This window comes from Panicum hallii, chromosome 3, assembly GCF_002211085.1.
Source record: "Panicum hallii strain FIL2 chromosome 3, PHallii_v3.1, whole genome shotgun sequence".
NCBI classification, from domain to species: Eukaryota; Viridiplantae; Streptophyta; class Magnoliopsida; order Poales; family Poaceae; genus Panicum; species Panicum hallii.
The window spans coordinates 7,775,815-7,798,023 of NC_038044.1; the positions used below are offsets into that span (position 1 = coordinate 7,775,815).

Below are 22,209 nucleotides of genomic sequence, written 5' to 3' on the forward strand. Positions count from 1 at the left end.
AGCAAGAAATGCAAGATGACGAAATCGCCTGGCGTTGGACCATCCCTCGGATGGCAGCTACACATCTAACCACGTCGCCAGCCCCGAGGAACAGTACTTGGACTGGGATCGCGGCTTCGTCGCCGGTGACAGCGCCGCGGCCGACGAGGACGATGGCTGCGGCGGCGCCGATAACCGGTACCTGTTCCTGCTCAACGTTTCGCGGAAGCCTCTCGGCCGCGCCGTGCCCGTGCTCTGCATCCGCCCTCGCCGTGGACGCCATCTTGTACGTGTAATTGCTAGGCTGTTGCGTTTGGTGTTGATGGGTTTCCAATCTAGACCAAAATGGGCCGAGCCTAGTCATCCATTGGCCAGTGCAATTTGTCCATTCCGGCCAGGCCCATATACCATGCCTCTCGTCGATCTCCGGCCAAAAAAAATCCGCGTCCGGAACGCGTGATGACAGGAGACGTAAGAAGGACGGCGAAAGGTCGAAGTTGATGCTCATTGATGATGATGCTCGAGGACCGGAGGGGATTGGCTTGGACACCAACATCGTCGTCCCCTCTCTCTTCTGCATGATGGCTCCTCGAGACGACTGAACAAGCATGATGCGTCGTGGTTTGCTGACAAAAATGCGACAGCGACGAAGTGAGGATCCAACGCATTTCTTGGCTGGGGTGCAAGCAGATCCGAGTGAACCTTAGCTTCCTCGCTGTTCACCTTGTTACTAATAACACAAATCTTGGCTGCTGCAGCCAGGAGCCATCCGCCGAGCTTGCAAGCATGGAGGTGGTGACGGGGAGACATAGAGGATATCGTTGACACATTCCTGGTGCGCGTAGATGATGGCGCAGAGCCTGCCGACCCTGCGACCCACACAGGCTCAGGCACCTCCGGAAGAAGGTGGGCGGTCTGTTCAAGAAGAGCAAGGCTCGCCGAAAGATCTCTTGCCAGAAGGTGTTACTTTCTTCGAATTTACGTGTCAGGAAGTTTCTTCATTCTGGATTCTGCAGCAGGGAGCTTCTCCCTGAAAATGCGTCTGCGTGTGCAGCCAGCGTTCGTCTCCAGCGGTGGACACTGGAAAGCATCTGTAACTATTGGTATTGCTGCAGCTGCACCAATTGAGTTCTGGATTCCACATGAGTCCAGCAGGCTCCGGTTACTGAGCGGTAAGGTGTTGCTGCGCGTTGGAGATGGCTGGAGCCTGGAGATGGGTGGGGCACGGCTCACGGACGGACGCGGCGCGCCTCAGAGCAGGGCCAGGTGGGAGGGGACGGGGGCGAGTTGCCTGCTCGGGGCAAGAGGTAGAACGACAGATAACGGGACGGGGGCGAGTTGCCTGCTCGGGGCAAGAGGTAGAACGACAGATAACGGATCTGGTTTCGCTTACCTGAGAATCGCTTATCTGAGAATCAAGATTTTTTGATAATTCGCTGTCTGAAGAATCTGCTGTCTGAAAAATCTGAAGTGTTTGGCAATCCTGATTATTTCTACTGGATTGTCTGTTCTGACTGTAAAATGATCTATGTGCCCCTGAGTCCTAACAGGATCCTAATTTTTTCCATCTCCCTCTACCTCTCATTTTCCTCTCCCATCTTCTCTCCCTCACCGCCTCCCCGCCGCCTCCTCTCCTCGCTCTTCCCCCGCAGCGCCCTCCCCTCCCTTTCTTCTCCTGCTGGTCCGCCCTTCCCTTCTTTCCCCGCCACTGTTCCTCCCCTTCCTTCTTCTCCCACTGCTCCCTCCCTTCTGCCGCCACCTCCCCTCCCTCTTCCCGCAGTGCTCCTCCCTCCCCACCACCACCTCCGCCAGTCCTCCGCTCCTCCAATCCTGCGGTGATCGGCGCGTAGGGCGACCGGTGCGGGGCAGCGGTGGCAGCCGCCACGGGGGAGCAGCGGTGGTCGGCGCACGGGAGCAGATCCGGGGGAGCGGCTGCGGCGGTGCACGGGAGCAGGCGCGGGGGAGCGGCGGCGGTGGATGCGCGGGAGCAGATCCGGCAGAGCGGCTGCGGCGGCGCACAGGAGGAGGCTTGGGGGAGCGGCTGCGGTCGGCGCGCGGGAGCAGATTCGGGGGAGCGGCTGCGGCGGCGCACGGGAGCAGGCGCTGAGGGAGGGGTATGCGGAGGAAACGCGTTCGCTTTCCTACGAATCGAGGGAAAGAGTACCGATCAGAAAAAGCGATCCCCAGTTGTATTTCGGATTCTCGGAGAAACGACGGTGGAAAAAATCAAGCTTCGATTCGAGGCGTTTGGCGGGATTCTCGCTTTTTTCCATCGAGAATCCGATTTTAATCGGAACCAAACAGGCCCATAATGGACCTTGATTTGAATCTAACGGTGGGATCCAGCGGAGCGGTGCATAAATTGGCTTCTGTTCATCGCATCGTAGTGTACTAGCCGTTGTATCATCGCACATATCAGTTGAGATAATAATATTTCAAAATAAAACTAAATATTTCAGAATAAAATAAAAAAGATAATAATATTTCAAAGACAGAAATTGCAGGCAAAATAAACTGTTCCAAAATATTTTTATCTTATTTTAGAATATTTTATTTTATTCTAGAATATTATTATCTCTAGTACATATGTGCGATGATACAGCGGCTAGTCGCACGTGCGATAAGTAGACGTCCCGGCAAATATTACCTTTAAAAAAAGCAACGAACACTGCAACAACCATTAATGACCATCAATGACTCCTGAATTATTGCAGTCAAATCGGTCTCCCTCCCTCCCTCCGCCCGGGGGTCCACTTGCATGATGAAGAAAGTGCGGCCCAGCGCAGCGCATCCAATGCGCCATGCTTGATCGCTGGCCCCGCCGTGCGCAGGCAGAATACACATGGGCGACGACTGACCCACGGTCACGGATCGTCGTCGTCGCTGCGCGTTGCTGCTGCTCCTGCTAAAAGTGGAGCGCTGGAGTTTCAGGCAGGAGGGGGTGCCATCAGAGCTGGAGCTGGACTGGATGGCAAGCGTTCGGATCCGCAGGGAGAACCGCGGGAGGCGTTGAAGGTCTCGCTCTCGCGCCGCTGCACCACTTCCTCGACCTCCATTCTGCTTCACGCCCTAGGCAGGTGCACCTTCCTCGCGATCTACGACACGCTGTTCCCTCGATCACCTTGTTAATTGTTACCAAACTGAGTTCCCAAGCTGCTGTGCGCAGGAGAGCCACCCATCGCCGGTCGAGCTTGCAAGTTGCAAGCATGGAGCTGGTGACGGGTGCGATGGGGAGCCTGCTTCCCAAGCTGGGCGAGCTGCTCAAGGAGGAGTACGGCCTGCAGAAGGGCGTGCGGAAGAAGATCGAGACTCTCTCACGGGAGCTCGAGGCTGCGCATGCCGTCCTCCGCAAGATCGGCGACGTGCCACCGGAGCAGCTCGACGACCTTGTCAAGCTCTGGGTGCGCGATGTCAGGGAATCATCTTACGACATGGAGGACATCGTCGACACGTTCCTGGTGCGCGTCGATGATGGCGCAGAGCCTGCCGACCCACACAGGCTCAGGCGCCTCCGGAAGAAGTTGGGCGGTCTGTTCAAGAAGAGCAAGGCTCGCCGAAAGATCTCTTGCCTGATCCAGGAGATCGACGAGAAGCTTGACGAGGTGGCAGCAAGGCATGGTAGGTTCACCGTCGACAGCATTGTCGCCAAGCCTGCAGCTGCGACGACCATCGATCCTCGAATTCGGAATCTGTTCAAAAGGGCAACGGAGCTTGTTGGCATCGAGGGGCCAAGGGATGAGCTCATAAACATGCTGTCCCTAGGGGGTGATGTTGATATGCCCCGTAAGAAGGCGATGAAGGTCGTCTCGGTCGTTGGATTCGGAGGGCTGGGCAAGACCACTCTTGCCAAAGCTGTCTATGACAAGCTTAAACTGCATTTCGAGCGTAGTGCTTTTGTTCCGGTGGGTCGGAACCCTGACGTGAGGAAAGTCCTTAGAGACATTCTCATTGATCTTGACAGGGGAAAGTATGCCAATTCAGATTTGATGGTGCTGGATGAAAAGCAGCTCATGGAAGAACTTGAGGAATTCGTCAAGGAAAAGAGGTATACGACTACTATAATCATATCACCGACCAATGCTTTTAATATATAGTGACTTTTATTTTTTGTAGTCGCATATATATTCTTTCTTTATTTTATTAAACCAAGTCTGAAAGCGGCTAGCACGTGCCATCTCATGTCTAGAAATTACTATGCTAGCCCTTATTAATTGATGATGCAGTTGATTTAAATGCTGATGAAGTAACTTTGTATTTTCAACAAGAAAATACAAGTGGTTGTGTAAAATACAAATCTGTTTTCAAATATAAATTGATATTGTCTGCCATTTTCGTTGCACTTTTACTTAAAATAAAAAAGATAATTACTACAATGGTTTGAGGCATCGAACCACAAGTGCTATGTTTTGCTGTCGCTAATAAATTTATACCAAACTTATTAGGGTGCTTTGTGTTTTTCTTCTTGCTAGTTTTTCTTCCTCCATACTTCTTCGTGATTCATATAGGAATGAAGCATCTTCTCTTTTTCTATGGCTGACAACGCCCATTTATCTGTTCTTATGGTTGGCATATCCATTTTCATATGGTTTTCTATACTTAATTTGAATCACCATCTCACGGCTCTTTTGCTATCATGTGAATGTATAGGTGTTTCATTGTTATTGACGATATATGGGACAAGGAATCATGGAAACTCATCAGATGCGCTCTGCAGGACAGTAATTGTGGAAGTAGAGTAGTCGTAACAACTCGTATTTGTGAAGTGGCTGCACATGCAGACGAAGCTTACAAAATACAACCACTTTCTCGTGACAACTCTGAAAATTTATTGTATGCAAGAATAGCTGATGGTGAAGGGAAGTACTTTGATAGTCCATCTGCTGAGGCGTGTTACAAAATTTTGAAGAAATGTGGTGGTGTGCCATTAGCTATCATTACAATGGCCAGTTTGTTAGCCAGTAAACCATGGGAGGATTGGTCTGACGTCTACAACTCTATTGGTTTTGGGCAGGGAGGCAATGATGATGTAGATAATACTAGAAAGATATTGTCTTTCAGCTATTATGATATGCCTTCACATCTAAAGCCTTGCTTACTGTACCTAAGCATATTTTACGAAGATCAAGTGATAAGGAAAAATAGTTTGATATGGATGTGGGTAGCTGAAGGTTTCGTCCATGAGGAACAAGCAGCAGGCATTGGATTATTTGAGCTCGGGGAGAGGTACTTCAATGAGTTGATAAACAGAAGCATGATCCAGCCAGTGGGTATATTTGATGAAGGGTATGTAAGTGGTTGCTGTGTTCACGATATGGTTTTTGATTTGGTCCGTTCATTATCGAGCCAAGAAAATTTTGTCACTGTACTGGATGGCAAGGATGAGCGGCAGAAACTTCCGGGAAGATCAGTTGCTCGCAGGTTAGCCCTGCAGGGTATCAAAGAGCACAGAGGTGATCAACTGCTAGCTAATATTGCTGTGGATAAAGTCAGATCCTTTATTGCCAGTGAGTGCAATTTTAGTCCGTCATCACCCCCATACACTCCAGTTTTACGTGTATTAGATATTGACTTCGGGGAAAAGGTAATCGGAGGTACGCTGGATCATCTTGGGAGTTTACTTCACCTCAGGTACCTCCGGCTAGCATCATTGTCATATAATTTCGAACTGCCCAGGGAAGTGAGATATCTCAAGTTTCTGCAGACACTGGATTTATCGAGATTCTGCATAAATGAGCTGCCCGAGGAGGTAGGACTGCTAACGCAACTGGTTTGCCTACGTGTTTGTCCGGGAACAAGGATTCCGGATGGTTTGATAGGTAAACTGACCTCGTTGCAAGAGCTGCTGAGATGGCCGGTTGTTAATGATGATTATGATGATGCTAGAAGAATGCAGTTTGTGAAGGAGCTGGGCATGCTGCGGGAACTGAGGGTGCTCTGGACTGAAATTTTTGTCAGGGATGAGAGCAAGGCGAGAGCTTTGCTGGAGTCCCTAGGCAATCTGCACAATATCCGGAAGATGCACATTGAGGGCTTACCGCTATATGTTGTTAAGAGCATGACGAGTCATAAAGGATTCATCACCTGTCGTCATCTCCAATACCTGCATTTGTACTGCCTCGTGTTCTCTCGACTGCCTATGTGCATAAATTCATCGCTTGCTCCAAACCTCTCCTATCTGTTTGTGAAAGTGCAAGCTGTTAAAGGGCAGGACATGGAAACCCTTGCGAGGTTGCCAGAGCTCCGTAGCCTCACACTGATATTGTGTGATACAACCAAATTAGTTAATATAAAGATTCCTTGCAAGGCTCAAGGTGTTGGCTACTACTTTCGAAAGTTGAGAATCTTGAAGATCGGTGGTGCACCTATCTGGTTTGATCTGCGCGATTGCATCAGCAACGGCAATGTTGCATCTGCTATCATGCCAAGTCTTGAATCCCTTGTGTTTCAAGTCCATGTGCGGCTCCTAAAAGATGCGGCCCTGCTTAGTTTTGACAGGTTGCTTGGTTTTGAGAGCCTGGGAAGAGCATCACTCCAGAGTGTCACCGTGACAGTGAACTGTGAAGGTGCCCGTATTTTGGATGTGGAGGATGTGGAGGATGCTTTGGAGCGCACGGCCGCCGTCCATCCCAAACGTCCCAATCTTAGAACAACACTGGAAGAAAAAATGCACACAACCTACCTAGAGGTACGAACTGATCATGCATGCACATTGATTGACCGAGCAATTTTATGTTTACAAAAGCTGATGGCTCCATTTAAGTAATTATTGCTTCTCTTATTGATTCTTCTCTCCTGCCTCTGCCTTGTGAGGGCATCCACAATGTATAGCATCATTGGTAGTGCTAATATAGGACGCACACAGAAGGTGGTAGCTTGGTAAATTTTGCTCTAGCGTATAGCAATTCTAGTAGGATCCATGGTAGCAGGTAGGGAAGTGAAAAAAAAAAACTCCATTCTCTCCCACCATCCCCACGTGCAGCTCCATGCAGTGTCTAAACCGAGGTGCAGCAGGCCAATAAATGTAGAGGCACCAAATATTTTTTTATTCTAGAAACCAGGTGCAAAATTAGGCTCCAAGTGCTAGGATAATATCCCATACAAGATTCTCTCCAGTGCATTGCACCCTCTGCATCGTTTTTCTCTCTCTTTCTAGCACCCTCAAAAAACACACACTGGAGCTGCCCTGATGGGCTCAATAAATTTCCATCGGATTAATTCGTTGGTAAACTGCGAGTCGAATCTAGCTCCTCCTAGTCTGTCGGCTGTTCTGTCATTGGCTCCTACCTGCAAATTAAGTCTAGCTACCCTAATATTCTAGAATTGACTTCATTCCTTCTTCCCTTCTATTGTACTCCACCTGTACGACAAATAATGCAACTATTGAAGGATTTTTTAGACAGCCTAGTGGGAAAAGCAAATGACTTATTAGCTGCCCTTCATTAATCGCAGTTTGTTACTATAAGAGCTTGATTAAGTTTTTCAGCACCTCCAAATAGAAAAAAATGTGATAACTCCTCAGGGACCGTAAAAATTTGAAGGATAATAACCCCACTTTTGCTTACAATTGTGAACGCCCTTGTTCTATTTGGATAGTGTGTATTGTAGTTCTATTGCAGAAAGCTCATGACACACATGAGTGGCCAGCTACTCTTTCACAATCTTTTTCTTTGTTTATTTGCTGCATAATATGTTCATGTGCTAACTATAATGAACAAAATGTAGACAAGTATGAATGCTAGCAGAATCCCTGACTTCGTACCGAAGGCCTGGAAGTCGGCGGACATTGTTGACTCTAGACATATTCGAGCACTGCGTATTCCACCAGATCCAGAAGCATCTTCCACCAAAGTATGTTCACCAATTTTGGCATCTAATTTTTTTTGTTATTAGTATGCCCTTGTTGAGTTATAACTTATAAATATTTAGCATGCAACATCAACCTGAAACATATGAGCTCATATTCTATTTAAGCCAGGGAAGGTCACAATATCAATTGATGTTTGCACGTGTTTACTTCGCAAATGTTTATATTTGTCCTTCTTGTTCATATTATCTTTTGATGTGATACTCATTTTCTGCTACAGTATTAAAGAGATTATGGTCAGATTCAGAGCAGTATAGTACAAAATTCTGATAAAGTACTGTTTTTATTTCTTTTCTCCTTCATAGGTTCTCCGTCTTATGTATGCAAATAAGGGGAATTATGTTTTCACTCTCAGCTCCAATGCTACTCTTATGCTGCGGAATTGGGGGCCCAGTGAAAAAAATCCTCGTGGCAGGGTTAGATGCATGGGAGAACTGAATTATTTTTATTTTGACATTGTAGTTCTTTTTAGTTGTTTTCTAAAAGCTGTCACAACTTTTTGTTAGCCCACCACATCTGTTCCACCTCTACTGTGGCAACCGGAAGAAGGCATTCTAATGACAAATGACACAACTGAAGCCAACACTGGAGCAGTAGCTAGCTGCATTGCCCTATCAAAAAATGAGAGCTATATAATTTCTGCATCTGAAGGCGAAATCACGCTGTTCAACGCGAAGACATTCAGGGTACCTTTCTTCAGCGTCACCAATATGCGGTTACCTTCGTGATTGAGCTCTCATAGTATGACAGCTTCTGTAAAATAAATTTTGTTTCATGATTATGCCATGGCCTTTCATTGACTTCACTAATTTTGTGAATCTCTCACAGGCCTTCACTCCTTTCTTGGTACCTTCACCTGGCTCGACTTTCACCGCAGTCCACCCACAAGACAATAACATCATTGCTATTGGGATGGAGGACTATTCAATTGAAATCTTTGATGTCCACACTAATGAGGTGAGTATTAACGGTTAGTCTCTGTTGTCCCCTGCTTTGCATGACCTTAATGAATTGGCTATCATTAAGGGGTATAGGTGACACCTTGGGCAAATTAAAACTATCACTTTCAATGTATTATGATACTTATAGGAAGTTCCGTGTACCTCTCGTGAAATACCTCGCTGTCATTTCAGACTACATACCTCCTCTTGCTTTTACTTAATTACTAGTTGATCGTGTGTGCTTTGCTACAGAACATCAAATACATTGTATTCTTGCCTTACACCATATTCCTTAGGTTTATTTATATTTAACATCAACATGCCAAATATTGACGTATTATGATTGAATTGCGTAGGTCCAAAGGGTGCTTATGGGCCATCAGAAAAAGGTAACTGGACTGACATTCTCGCAATCGATGAACGTGCTTGTATCTTCAGGCGCTGATGCTCAGGTGTGAATTCTAATGTTATCAAGTATTATTTTGGATTGTTTATTAAAATGAAGGCCGAGTTAAATGTAAGCTTTGTGCATGTGAGCATAGCCTCAACCTCCTTATTTTGCATCAGTACAATTTTAGGCCATCCTTTTATCCAAAGAAATTTAAAGATGGAATCTTGATTGCAAGGACAAGTATTTTTTTCGATATGAAATTTAGACGTGAGAATTAAAACTATACTTGTTTCTGAATAGTTATTTTTTGTAATATATGAAATTTTGCAGCTATGTGTTTGGAGCACTGACGATTGGGAGAACAAGAAATCAAGATACATCGGACCTCCATGTAATGGTTCTGCTTTAGTTGGTGATACAATGGTGCAGTTTCACTATGACCAAACACATCTTTTAGTAGTTCATGAGAGCCAGTTGGCGATCTATGATGGGAAGCTTGAATGCCTACACTCGGTTAGTTATTCATGAACATTTTGTAACATGTTTGCATTTATTACTTATTATTAGCATATATGCAATCTTGCGTCGAGTGGTGACATACCAGATTACATTATTGTGTTAGAAGTATTAGAAATAATATTTATGATCATCCTAATCCTAAAAATGTACCTATTGAGATCATCGCGATGATGCTTAGTCACATTACTTGATAATGCAGTGGTCCCCAAGAGATGCACTCCCTTCTCCAATTTCAAGTGCAGTATATACATCCGACGGTCTCTTGGTCTACGCGGGATTCCGCGATGGAGCAATTGGAATATTCGAAGCGGAATCTCTTAGGTTACGATGCAGGATTGCAGCTTCAGCCTATATACCTTCTTCAATACCTAGGTATGTGCCATCTCCAACAGTTTCTGTTGAGTCTGGGGCGATCTTAATTCTGGTGGCCAACAATATCTTACTGCTACTGCCTTCTGGTTGCATCTTTATATCTAGCAGAGGTGGAGTCGTGTATCCCATGGCTGTTTCTGCGTATCCCTGGCTGAATCCTAACCAGATCGCACTCGGCATGAGCGATGGTGCCGTTCATGTGCTGGAGCCATTGGAAGACTGATCGGCTAGCGAGGTGACCTGCTGGTCAGCGGTGCAAAATAAATGTGGTTGTAGGCTGGCTGGCACTGTTAGATATCTAGGCAATTTTCGATATATTTTAATTCCAAATATTAATATCAATTTCATGATATAAATGAGTGATAAGGTGTGTATAATATATGTGCATGTGTTCATGTTATTCTCACTAATAAGCATGAACAAAGAATTAAACCAGAGTAGTTTTAGTAAGTACCCCAAGGCGGGACCAGTGCCGGAGACACCGGTTGCGCTGTTACCAGCTGGAATAGACATGCTATTCGACTGGCCTTGTTTGAAGTAGCCGAACTATGTCGTTGCAGGAAGATGTTCGCAGTGCAGTCCCACGAACGGTCACGCCGGGAAGTAGACGAAGTAGTCGTTCGCACGAGCGGTTACGCCGGGAAGTAGACGAAGTAGTCGTTCGCACGAGCGTAGACGAAGGAGTCGTTCAGGGAGCGAGCAGTCGCGTCAAGACGCTCCCCAAAAACCTAATTGCCCGCGTCCCGTGCAGGACCTTCAGCGAGCAGAGGTTCCGGAGGCCCTGCTCTCGCTAGACCTGTGCGCGCAGTGCTAGCGATGGGGATGGTAGAAAGCAGCTGAGGGAGAAGGGAGAGGTCTCCTGAAGAGGAGTACCTGAATGAGAGCTTGAGATGAGTGAGGATGGGAGGAGAGGGTGCTGGCTTATATAGGCTCGAGATGCCTCAGATTCAACGAACCTGGACGTCACGAATGGCTTTGATGAGCGGCAGTTAATGTGCCTTAATGTGCCTCAGATTCAACGAACCTGGACGTCACGAATGGCAGTTAATGTGCCTCAGGTTCAACGAACCTGGACGTCGTAAAGAGTCTTCAATGTCTGGTCATTAGTATCGATATTAACCCTCTGTTTTAATGCTCTTTACTGCAAAAACGTTCTCATCTCAGCGCACCGCACCGCACCGCACCGCACCGCACCGCACGTCACGTCCGGCCGCGCACGCGCACCGCACCGCACCGCCCGGCCGGCCGCGCCGCGCCGCGCCGCGCCTCGGCCACGGCCACGGCTCGGCGAGGCGAGCGAGCGCGCGCGCGTGTGGTTCACCATCCTCCTCTTACCGGCTTCTCAAGCGGTGTACACGAAGTCCACCTTTTAAGTCGGTTGAGATCCTCCTCAATTCCCGGTACGGAATTAAGCATTGATTCCCTAGCATTAATAGTGGGCTTTAAATTCTTTTAATTGCAATAGAATGAATGGGCCAAGCCCATTATTCCAACAATCCCCACCAAGAAATTTAAGCCGCACTAGAAATGCCCTCATTGATATACCAGTATTCGACAGAGACTGTTAAGTTGAACTTCCATCTAGGACAAAGGCTACACTTATTCACAACTGTGCAATGGACTATGCCTTGAATTGCCAGTTTTGTGCAAACAAGTTTGACCAGAGCCCTACACTGATACTAGGCTGCAAGAGCATCCCCGCGGTTTGGAGCTTATAAGTCATACTCCAGGCCCTTCTTGAGTTTTTAGAGAATACCCAGTTCTCATAGACCATGACCAGTAGTCAAACTCATATAGGTGTGTTCCTTTCAGATGTTCTGTAGGACAACATCTTTGTTTCAAGAAAACAACTCATTTGTTTTATAGAAACCACCTAGAACACATTAAGGTATAGACCAACCTGCCATACAGATTAGAAGAGAAATGCACCTTATACACGGAATGAGCCCTTTTCACAAAGGTTCTCTTCTCACAGTCAGACTTTAGTTTGTTTCACCATCCTAATTCACGGGATCTCCGATCACATAGGACAGGTTTCCACTAAAGAACGACTCACGTGGGTCTCAAGCCCAATTCCATAGATGCATTATCTATCACATTTCGTGAAAGACCCTTTGTAAACTGATCTGCCAGATTTTTAGCCGTCTGAACATAGTCCAGGGCTATAACTCCGGAGTTTCTCAATTTTCTGACAGATTTCAACCGCCTTTTCACATGTCTAGATGACTTCATGTTATCCTTTAAACTGTTCACCTTGACAATTACCGTTTGATTGTCACAGTTCATTAGGATTGCCGGTAACGGTTTTTCAACTATCGGCAAGTCCATAAGGAGCTCACGAAGCCATTCAGCCTCAACAGTGGCGGTATCTAATGCTGTGAGTTCTGCTTCCATAGTTGACCTCGTTAAGATGGTCTGCTTGCAAGACTTCCAGGAAACAGCTCCACCACCAAGTGTAAACACATATCCACTTGTAGCCTTTATCTCATCAGCATCAGAAATCCAATTTGAATCACTATACCCTTCTAGTACCCTTGGGTACACGGTGTAGTGAATTCCATAGTTCATTGTCCCCTTCAGATAGCGCATTACTCTTTCAAGAGCCTTCCAATGATCATCTCCCGGGTTTGAAACAAACCGGCTCAGTTTGCTTACAGCAAACGAGATGTCAGGTCTTGTAGCGCTCGCTAAATACATTAATGAACCAATGATCTGAGAATATCTCAGCTGATCTCGCACTATCCTTTTGTTCTTTCTAAGAATTAAACTGGCATCATATGGTGTTGAGACAGGTTTATAGTCGCTATAACCAAAGCGACTTAACACCTTCTCCATATAGTGAGACTGTGTAAGAATCACCCCACCATTGATCTCTTTTACCAGTTTTATATTAAGGATAACATCAGCTTCTCCCAGATCCTTCATCTCAAAATTTTAAGATAAAAACTCTTTGACTTCCTTAATCACATTAAGGCTAGTGCCAAAGATCAGTATGTCATCCACATACAAGCACAAAATCACTCCTTCAGCCCCACCATAGCGATAGTACACACATCTGTCAGCTTCGTTCACAACAAAGCCGGCAGAGGTCAAAGTTCTATCAAACTTTTCATGCCACTGCTTAGGCGCTTGCTTGAGACTATATAAAGATTTTAACAACTTACTAACCATTCCTTCTTGACCCTTTAATACAAACCCATCCGGCTGATCCATATAGATCTCCTCTTCTAACTCTCCATTGAGGAAAGCCGTCTTAACGTCCATCTGATGAACGAGAAGACCATAAGAGGCTGCCAGGGAAAGCAACACTCGAATTGTGGTCAATCGGACAACTGGTGAATAAGTGTCAAAGAAATCTTCTCCTTCTTTTTGGGTATAACCCTTGGCCACAAGCCTAGCCTTGTACTTTTCAATAGTACCATCTGGCCTAAGCTTTTTCTTAAACACCCACTTGCATCCAACCGGTTTACATCCATAAGGACGTTCAACGACCTCCCAGGTTCCATTAGACATAATAGAATCCATCTCACTCCTTACTGCTTCCTTCCAATAGTCAGCATCAGGAGATGAATATGCCTCTTCAATGGTTCTGGGTGTATCATCTATGAGGTATACAATGAAATCATCACCAAAAGACTTTACAGTCCTTTGTCTCTTGCTCTTCCTCGGAGCATCATTGTTATCCTCCTCAGGATTTTCTACAAGTGTATGTTCATTGTGTTCTATCGGCTCAGCAGAGCCATCATCCTCGATGAACTCTTGTCTAGATGAACTTGTTTCATCTCTCATGGGAAAAATGTTTTCAAAAAATGTAGCATCTCTGGACTCCATTATAGTACCAACATGCATGTCAGGTACTCCAGATTTCACTATTAAAAATCTATATCCAACGCTGTGAATAGCATAACCTAGAAAGATACAATCCACAGTTTTAGGTCCAAGCTTACGTTTCTTGGTTATTGGCACACTCACTTTTGCCAAACAACCCCATGTACGTAAGTATGATAGTGTTGGCCTTTTCTTCTCCCATTCCTCGAATGGAGTTATCTCTTTATTCTTTGTAGGAACACGGTTTAGGACATGACATGCAGTCAATATAGCCTCACCCCACCATTCCTTAGAAAGTCCCGCTGTATCTAACATGGCGTTAACCAAATCCGTTAGAGTGCGGTTCTTTCTTTCGGCAACCCCATTTGACTGAGGTGAATAGGGAGGCGTCCTCTCATAAATAATACCATGTTCCTCGCAGAATAAAGTAAATAAATTTGAGAAATACTCGCCACCACGATCTGACCTAACTCTTTTGATCTTTCTCTCAAGTTGGTTTTCTACTTCAGCTTTATAGATTTTAAAGTAGTGTAAAGCTTCATCTTTTGACTTCAACAAATAGATGTAACAAAATCTAGTACAATCATCAATCAAAGTCATGAAATATTTTTTACCACCTTTTATCAACACTCCATTCATTTCGCACAAATCAGAATGAATTAATTCTAAGGGTGCCAAGCTCCTTGCCTCCGCGGTCTTATGAGGCTTACGAGTTTGTTTTGATTCAACACATACATGGCACTTAGAATTTTTGATAAAAGTAAACTTTGGAATTAAGCTCAAATTAGCTAAGCGCATCATACAACCAAAATTAACGTGACAAAGCCTCGAATGCCAAACATTTGTTTCATCAACGTTAATAACATTGTATGCAACTTTATTACAAACATCTGACAAAGAAAGACGGAACAAGCCTCCGCTTTGATAACCTTTTCCAACAAAAGTACCAAACTTAGACAAGATATATTTGTTGGACTCAAAGACTAATTTGAAACCATCTCTACACAGTAGAGAGCCGCTGACTAGATTCTTCTTGATGGTGGGGACATGCTGCACGTTCTTCAGCTGCACGGTCTTCCCCGAAGTAAACTTCAGATTTACCGTACCAACACCAAGAACACGCGCATGCGATCCGTTCCCCATTAGCAAGGACGAAGTCCCGCCGGTCTGGTAAGAAGAAAACAAAGAAGCATCAGCACAAACATGAATATTAGCACCAGTGTCAACCCACCAATCGGGTGAACCAAAGACTGAAAGAACAGTAGGTAATAAATTACCGTACCCCGATGTTCCTCCAGGCTCGCTAATAACCATGTTGGCGGAGTTGTTGCCTTTGCGGTTCGGACACTTTGCAGCAAAGTGATCCGTACTAGCGCACACATAGCAAGCTCCCGTCTTCTTCTTCTTCTTAAAAGTGGTTGTCTTCTTAGTCTTTGGTTGGTTCTGCGGTGGCTTTTTCTTGTTCTTGTGGGAGTTGTTCTTCTGAACAAGATTGGCACTTGAAGCACCAACAACTCCTTTTCCACGTATGTCCTTTGCTCTCGCCTTCTCCTCAACATCAAGAGTCCCTATGAGTCCATCTATTGTGAACTCCTGTCTCTTGTGTTTTAGAGAAGTAGCAAAGTCTCTCCAAGAAGGTGGCAGCTTAGAGATTATACCTCCGGCCACAAACTTATTGGGTAACACACATGGGGACTCTTTGCTGCAATTTTTGAGATCTTTTGCCAGAGTATGTATTTCATGAGCCTGTTCCACTACAGAACGGTCTTCGACCATCCTGTACTCAAGGAACTGCTCCATGATATACAACTCACTCCCGGCGTCAGATACTCCATATTGAGCCTCAAGAGCATCCCACAATGCTTTGCCAGTTGGCAGCCGGATATAAGAATCCACCAGGTTATCACCGAGAACACTAATGATCAAGCCTCGAAAGAGGATATCAGCCTCATTGAACGCACTCTCTTCCTCTGGAGAGAATTGTTCAGGCTTACCCTCTTTCACATGGATCACTCTCGATAGTGTTAACCATAGTATAAGCCGCTCTTGCCAACGTTTGTAATTTGAACCATCAAATGGTGGTGGTTTGATTGATGCAGCAAAGCTAGATACCGAAAGCCTATTAACAAAATTAGATTTTTGGATTGTTAGATATCTAGGCAATTTTCGGTATATTTTAATTCCAAATATTAATATCAATTTCATGATATAAATGAGTGATAAGGTGTGTATAATATATGTGCATGTGTTCATGTTATTCTCACTAATAAGCATGAACAAAGAATTAAACTAGAGTAGGTTTAGTAAGTACCCCAAGGCGGGACCAGTGCCGGAGACACCGGTTGCGCCGTTACCAGCTGGAATAGACATGCTATTCGACTGGCCTTGTTTGAAGTAGCCGAACTATGTCGTTGCAGGAAGATGTTCGCAGTGCAGTCCCACGAACGGTCACGCCGGGAAGTAGACGAAGTAGTCGTTCGCACGAGCGGTTACGCCGGGAAGTAGACGAAGTAGTCGTTCGCACGAGCGTAGACGAAGGAGTCGTTCAGGGAGCGAGCAGTCGCGTCAAGACGCTCCCCAAAAACCTAATTGCCCGCGTCCCGTGCAGGACCTTCAGCGAGCAGAGGTTCCGGAGGCCCTGCTCTCGCTAGACCTGTGCGCGCAGTGCTAGCGATGGGGATGGTAGAAAGCAGCTGAGGGAGAAGGGAGAGGTCTCCTGAAGAGGAGTACCTGAATGAGAGCTTGAGATGAGTGAGGATGGGAGGAGAGGGTGCTGGCTTATATAGGCTCGAGATGCCTCAGATTCAACGAACCTGGACGTCACGAATGGCTTTGATGAGCGGCAGTTAATGTGCCTTAATGTGCCTCAGATTCAACGAACCTGGACGTCACGAATGGCAGTTAATGTGCCTCAGGTTCAACGAACCTGGACGTCGTAAAGAGTCTTCAATGTCTGGTCATTAGTATCGATATTAACCCTCTGTTTTAATGCTCACCGCACCGCACCGCACCGCCCGCCCGGCCGCGCCGCGCCGCGCCTCGGCCTCGGCCACGGCCACGGCCACGGCTCGGCGAGGCGAGCGAGCGCGCGCGTGGTTCACCGTCCTCCTCTTACCGGTTTCTCAAGCGGTGTACACGAAGTCCACCTTTTAAGTCGGTTGAGATCCTCCTCAATTCCCGGTACGGAATTAAGCATTGATTCCCTAGCATTAATAGTAGGCTTTAAATTCTTTTAATTGCAATAGAATGAATGGGCCAAGCCCATTATTCCAACAGGCACTGTATATGTGCTCGGCCTATGATTACGTACAGATTCAGTTAACTATTCGGCTTGTTTGTTATATATTCAGTCAAAAAAGATTTATAGATTTTATGCACCCAGTTGCGTGTACAACAACGCTGGATTTTCTTGAGACCTTTGCACAACTAAGGCAGCACAATGGGCTTACACGTATTCCTCTTGGATCTGTCTGTCTGCTGCGTATATTTGCATTATAAAAGTTAGTCCTTGCTGTTTGGTTATAATGTTGGAGCTGCTTCTGCGGCCCATTGATTCACGTCGTGGTGCCGCCCCCACCTCAATCCTCTGTTCCATTTCTGTATCATTTCATTCCCCGTGGTTCCTCGGCCGTCAGCGCTCCTTTGTTCAAACAAATCTTGGATGAAACGAAAGTAGAGATGAACTCTGTTGTGAAAGGTTCACCGCCTCAGGAATCCTCGAGAAAAAATAACCCTTTGTTCGTTCTGCTACAATTTCTTTGTACTTTATAATTTAAAATTGATGTGTTGCAAAAATAGCAGTTTATTCGTATTGTTGGAGTTTTATTGTATTTAACAACATGGTAAATGATTTTATAATTAATTGGTTTGAGAAAATAAGTGCTTAATACAGGCGGTTATCTCTTTTTATCCCTCCGCCGAGTATATATGATAGAATTTATGCATTCAGGTTTGTGACCCAATGTGGTTTATATGGATGTTGTGCTTTACAAAAGAGTAGTATGTGAACTGCGAAAAAAATAGCATCCTTAATAAAATGAGCCATGAATATGCACTTCGGACCATAAAAGAGAGGAACAATAACCATTACGTTTAGTTTTCGAATGCCGCATTTATGGAAAAAAAAGAATGTATACGTATGTGTGTTTGACTAGGAAATCTACGTGTTCATTTCTGTTTTTATTTTTTTCAATAAATTTCTTTTTATTTTTGAAGTATTTGCCTGCTTGGCACCAGGCACAGAGCAGAGCCGTTGACGAGCCATGGTGTCATGGTGAGGCTTCGCGACGGCGAATCGTTCCCAGTGCGAGAGTTGCCGCGGCGGCTGCTCGTCGTAGCGGTGCGGAAGAAGGCAACTACAGCTCGGGCAAGCGCTGGCGTCCACAAGACGAGCAAGGGCTCTGGATCCTCCCATCCGGCAATGCCGCCGCCGCCGCCATCACGGATGCAGCCGGAGGGAGCTGCGGTGGCCGGGGACATGACGGTGGAGGAAACCAACGCCCTCGACCCGCGGCGTGTGCTTCCTCCCGCTGAAGCCCCCCATCTTCCAGGTACACACGCGCGCACTCCTTGCGCATTCGTCGGATAGATCCCTAACCAATGGAATCGAATGCACTCATCGATCCATGCGTCGGATAGAGCCGTAATCGATTCAATCCAGGGATGAGCTCATCCTTTGATCCGATCCACGAGTCCTGCAACCAATCCCCATTGCTATCCGAGTTGCCGAGTACCAAAAGCAGCAAAATCTTCCGAAGCCAACATTCCGAGCTGCAGAGGGGCACTGTACTGGCTCTGTGTACTCCGTACATCGACACACAAGAACTGAAGATGAGTGGCACTCCAAATTTGTTCTCTTGGATACATGTAGCGTAGTCTTCTGGTTGATGAAAATGGATCCTGACCTCTTCTTGATGCCCTCCAAATTGCCGACTTTACCTGTTCCTGAGCCTTGTCGTTGGCTCAATGCCTCGAACGAGTCTTGTACTCCTTAATCAATTTGGTCCACAATCCTGTTTTGACTTGTACACAACTAAGGCAAGGATCTAAACCTGAATCCCCGATTGAAACTTCTGACGGAATATGAGTGTCCCTGACCATCAGCAGCCTTGAGACCCTCTTCTGGCTCCACCCTCTCAAGTGACCTAGAAACCTTTTTCTCTTGATAATCACCATGCCCACAGGGCTAGAAACCGACGGAACCACAATATCCACCAATTGAAGACCCTCTGAAGGCACTCCTATCCTGCACTCGACCTCACTTTCCCTTTTTCTGTTATTTTGATTCTGAATGGGTGAATCCAGAGCCTTATTTGGATCGCCCCACAACCTTCTACACCCAACCATAACACTCTTGAAGGCTATTGCTAACTCTGTTTCTGCTGTCAGTAACTCTTTGGTACTTAGCTGACCTTCTGTGTCACATGCCTGTATCTGTGTGCAAAAAATTACTGCCATCCATATCATTAACGTTATGATATTGTTGCCCATTCCACCGCTTCTAGTTCCCTAGTCCCTGAACAATCAACAGTATGCATATTAAGGGCCATTTGGTCTAAGCGTCTAAAAATACCTAGAATCCATTTGCTCTCCTCATCCCCCTCAAGAGCATAATGTTTTCCTTTGCACTGGATATAACTTGAACTAGCACTAACCATCGAACAATTTGTAAATGTGGGTTCCTGATTTTTACCCAAGCAATTTCCATGCTGCCCACAGCACCAACTTCATCATCCTATTGAGGCGTGGGCTGATGGGCTGCTAAAATTTGTAAAGTCTCTCATAGCTCAATAACCTTATTCCTTGTAAGATCAGCAATTTTGGACACATCTTGACACTGGACTGCAGACATTATTTTATTATCGAATTAGCATATCTTACATTGAGAACCACAAGACACACCCAACTGATCCAGAGTGAATTTTGTAGAATTAAAGTCTGACGACAATACATATATGTTACTTTTCTCTCCTATGGAGCAATTACCAGAAACAAATGCCTAGAATAGTAGCAGCATATGGTATTGGAATTTTCCATCCAGTCCATATCTATTTCAAGCAATTTTCATCCACTTTGTATCTATTTCAAGACATTTCAAGCGTAGCTTAGTAGCTTGTTTAAAGAAGATTACAGAAATAAAAAATATTTTTGGCACAGAAATTGAATTTGCCTTCAAATATTTTAAACAACTTCAGTCTCTATTACCTGGTTTTGTGTCCGAAGTCCAAACACACGAGAGTATATTATTGATCATTCATGTACAATTTATCTGAACAAACATACCGATTACATATTCCTCTGCATGCAGTGCAACGTGGGGCATGTCATCTGTTCGGCATGCCGTGACACGCTCAAGGCCACCGGCTAGTGTCGTGTGTGTGGCATCAACACTGGAGGCTACAGCCGGTGCCACGCCATGGAGCACATTGTGGAGTCCATCCGCTTCCCGTGCCCGAATGCCATCCATGGCTGCACCGCCAGAACTACCTATTATGACCAGCATTTCCATTGCCAGACGTGCCCGCACCGGCCGTGCCACTGCCCCAGCGAGACATGTGGCTTTGTTGGCTCAACGGCGGCGCCCCTGGACCACTTCAACGAGGCACATGGCTGGCCATGCACCACCAAGGTCAAGGCTGCCACCATGAACTACAAGGATGACGATGATTACGAATTCAAGCCCCAACTCCATGATGGTTTCAATTTTCTCCTCGCTGACTGTGCCACTGCTGACAGCAAGCAAGGGACCATCCATGGCGGCCTGTATCTGTTCCTGTTGAATGCGGTGAGGCAACAGCTTGGATGCATCATCACTGTCCTCTGCATCCATCCTCACCATGATGAAACCGGCCGTGGTTGTGGACCGTCACCCTTAAAGGAAATACAATGCGAGCTCAGTTACTCACGTCATGTGTACATCAAGAGCCGCCACAAGGTGGTCATAAGTTAATCAAACATTACCAGGTATCCACGTTGGAAGTAGAATGCACGGATCTCTCCAATGGACTGCCCAACCCTGATGAGTGCTTCCAGTTTGTGGTGCCAAAGTCTGTTCTTGCAGGAGGCAACACGATCGAGGTCGGTGGCCAAATTGTCATCAGTTGGTCCATGTAGCTTAAATCCTATTCAGTGTTGGTAATCAATTAGGAGTTATTTGGCTCTGTTACTAATCACCTCCAATTTCGTTGCTGATTGTGCATGTATGCGTGTAAGACCTGATCGTAGGTCAAGTCAAATGGCAGTGACAAAGCGTAGCATGTTTTGGTTGGTTCTCTAGCAGTTTTGTTTACATTCCTACTTTGGAATGATGGCAGCTGCTTTGTATATGAAGTCTTCTGTGAACTATGACCAACTTTATGAGATTTATGCTAGTGATTTAACGACAGGAGACAGGGCTAGAGAACCTGGAGATCAGTTTGAAGTGCATGGGGAACAATATCATGCAGAGATGACTGACACAACCCACGAAACATAACATGCTGGTTATTCTAATTCTTAACAGCCTTGACATGGTAATAGTAACCCATCAACCAGAAGCAAAGATGCCGAGGGCTATTCTTTTTGTGCTATCAATTGATGAGTTGCTCTACGGATGAAAAGAGCAGTACAAGTTACAGCATCTTTATTATTGAACACATCTTCATATTGTGAACTGAATGGTAATTTAGTATATTTTGCATAACATCCATGGTATATCGTCTGATATAATCAAAAGTGTCAAATATATTACAAAATGGAGGGAGTGAAATATGTGGACCTTTGAAGTTCTCGTATACTCCTGTTCTTTTTTTTCTTAGAACAAGTTCAATAACAAAATCCACTACATCTTGAAACCCATGCCATGTCATCTAGAGGCAATACTAAAGACGACCAATACCATGAGCTAGCTATCTCTAATATTATCGTGAACTCTGGAGAGAACTGGCACCCAAATTCCCTCTTTTCTACAACCTTTGTTCCCAGAATAAGATGAACGGATGCGTCGCAAAATGAGCAACCCATTGTAAAATAAAAGAAAATGATTCAACAAAGTCTTTCCTGGACTTGAAACGACAGTCCCAATCCAAGCCGGGTGTGGGCATGCAGTTCCAAGATGGGCCAAAGCTGCCTCCTTGGCTCCCGTTCTCCGCTTGGGGACGCGTGCAAATCAATGTGAGAATGAAGTCCGGCGGATCTATAAATTGGAGGTGAGGGTGAGCCGCACAAATCACAGCGGGGGAGAAGGCCGGGTGAGCTGCGACGGCCACCGGATCGCAGGATGCCGGCCGGAGGACGCGAGCCAAAGCGGAAGCGGTCAGCTCCCCTCAACGGAGGAG

The 22,209-nt window shown here is 45.8% G+C and overlaps 1 protein-coding gene and 1 pseudogene across 3 annotated transcripts; both read left to right on the top strand.

The window, feature by feature from the left end:
- Positions 1–2,788: 2,788 nt before the first annotated feature.
- LOC112884087 (disease resistance protein RPP13-like) lies at positions 2,789–10,445 on the top strand. 3 transcript variants are annotated; one of them, XM_025949412.1, is made up of 11 exons: positions 2,789–3,056; positions 3,146–4,024; positions 4,627–6,664; positions 7,702–7,827; positions 8,149–8,259; positions 8,350–8,529; positions 8,672–8,800; positions 9,141–9,236; positions 9,506–9,688; positions 9,894–10,066; positions 10,175–10,445. In XM_025949412.1, the coding sequence occupies exons 2-11, from the start codon at positions 3,186–3,188 to the stop codon at positions 10,287–10,289; spliced, it is 3,990 nt and encodes a 1,329-aa protein (XP_025805197.1). In that variant the 5' UTR covers positions 2,789–3,056; positions 3,146–3,185; the 3' UTR covers positions 10,290–10,445. The 3 variants fall into 3 exon arrangements, 2 of the variants coding, with proteins under 2 accessions (XP_025805197.1, XP_025805198.1); XM_025949413.1 differs by lacking the exon at positions 8,149–8,259; XR_003227036.1 differs by lacking the exons at positions 9,506–9,688; positions 9,894–10,066; positions 10,175–10,445 and having other exon boundaries at positions 8,350–8,584; positions 9,141–9,167.
- A 7,699-nt stretch (positions 10,446–18,144) lies between these two features.
- Positions 18,145–21,276, top strand: LOC112884089 (annotated as a pseudogene).
- Positions 21,277–22,209: the final 933 nt, after the last annotated feature.

What these genes read in the sequence shown, in the direction of transcription:
- LOC112884087 (XM_025949412.1), top strand. Translation starts at nt 3,186, where the DNA reads ATGGAGCTGGTGACGGGTGCGATGGGGAGCCTGCTTCCCAAGCTGGGC. An exon ending in AAAAAAATCCTCGTGGCAGG is followed by an intron (nt 8,260 to 8,349) that starts GTTAGATGCATG and finishes ACTTTTTGTTAG; the next exon opens with CCCACCACATCTGTTCCACC. An exon ending in CTTCAGGCGCTGATGCTCAG is followed by an intron (nt 9,237 to 9,505) that starts GTGTGAATTCTA and finishes GAAATTTTGCAG; the next exon opens with CTATGTGTTTGGAGCACTGA.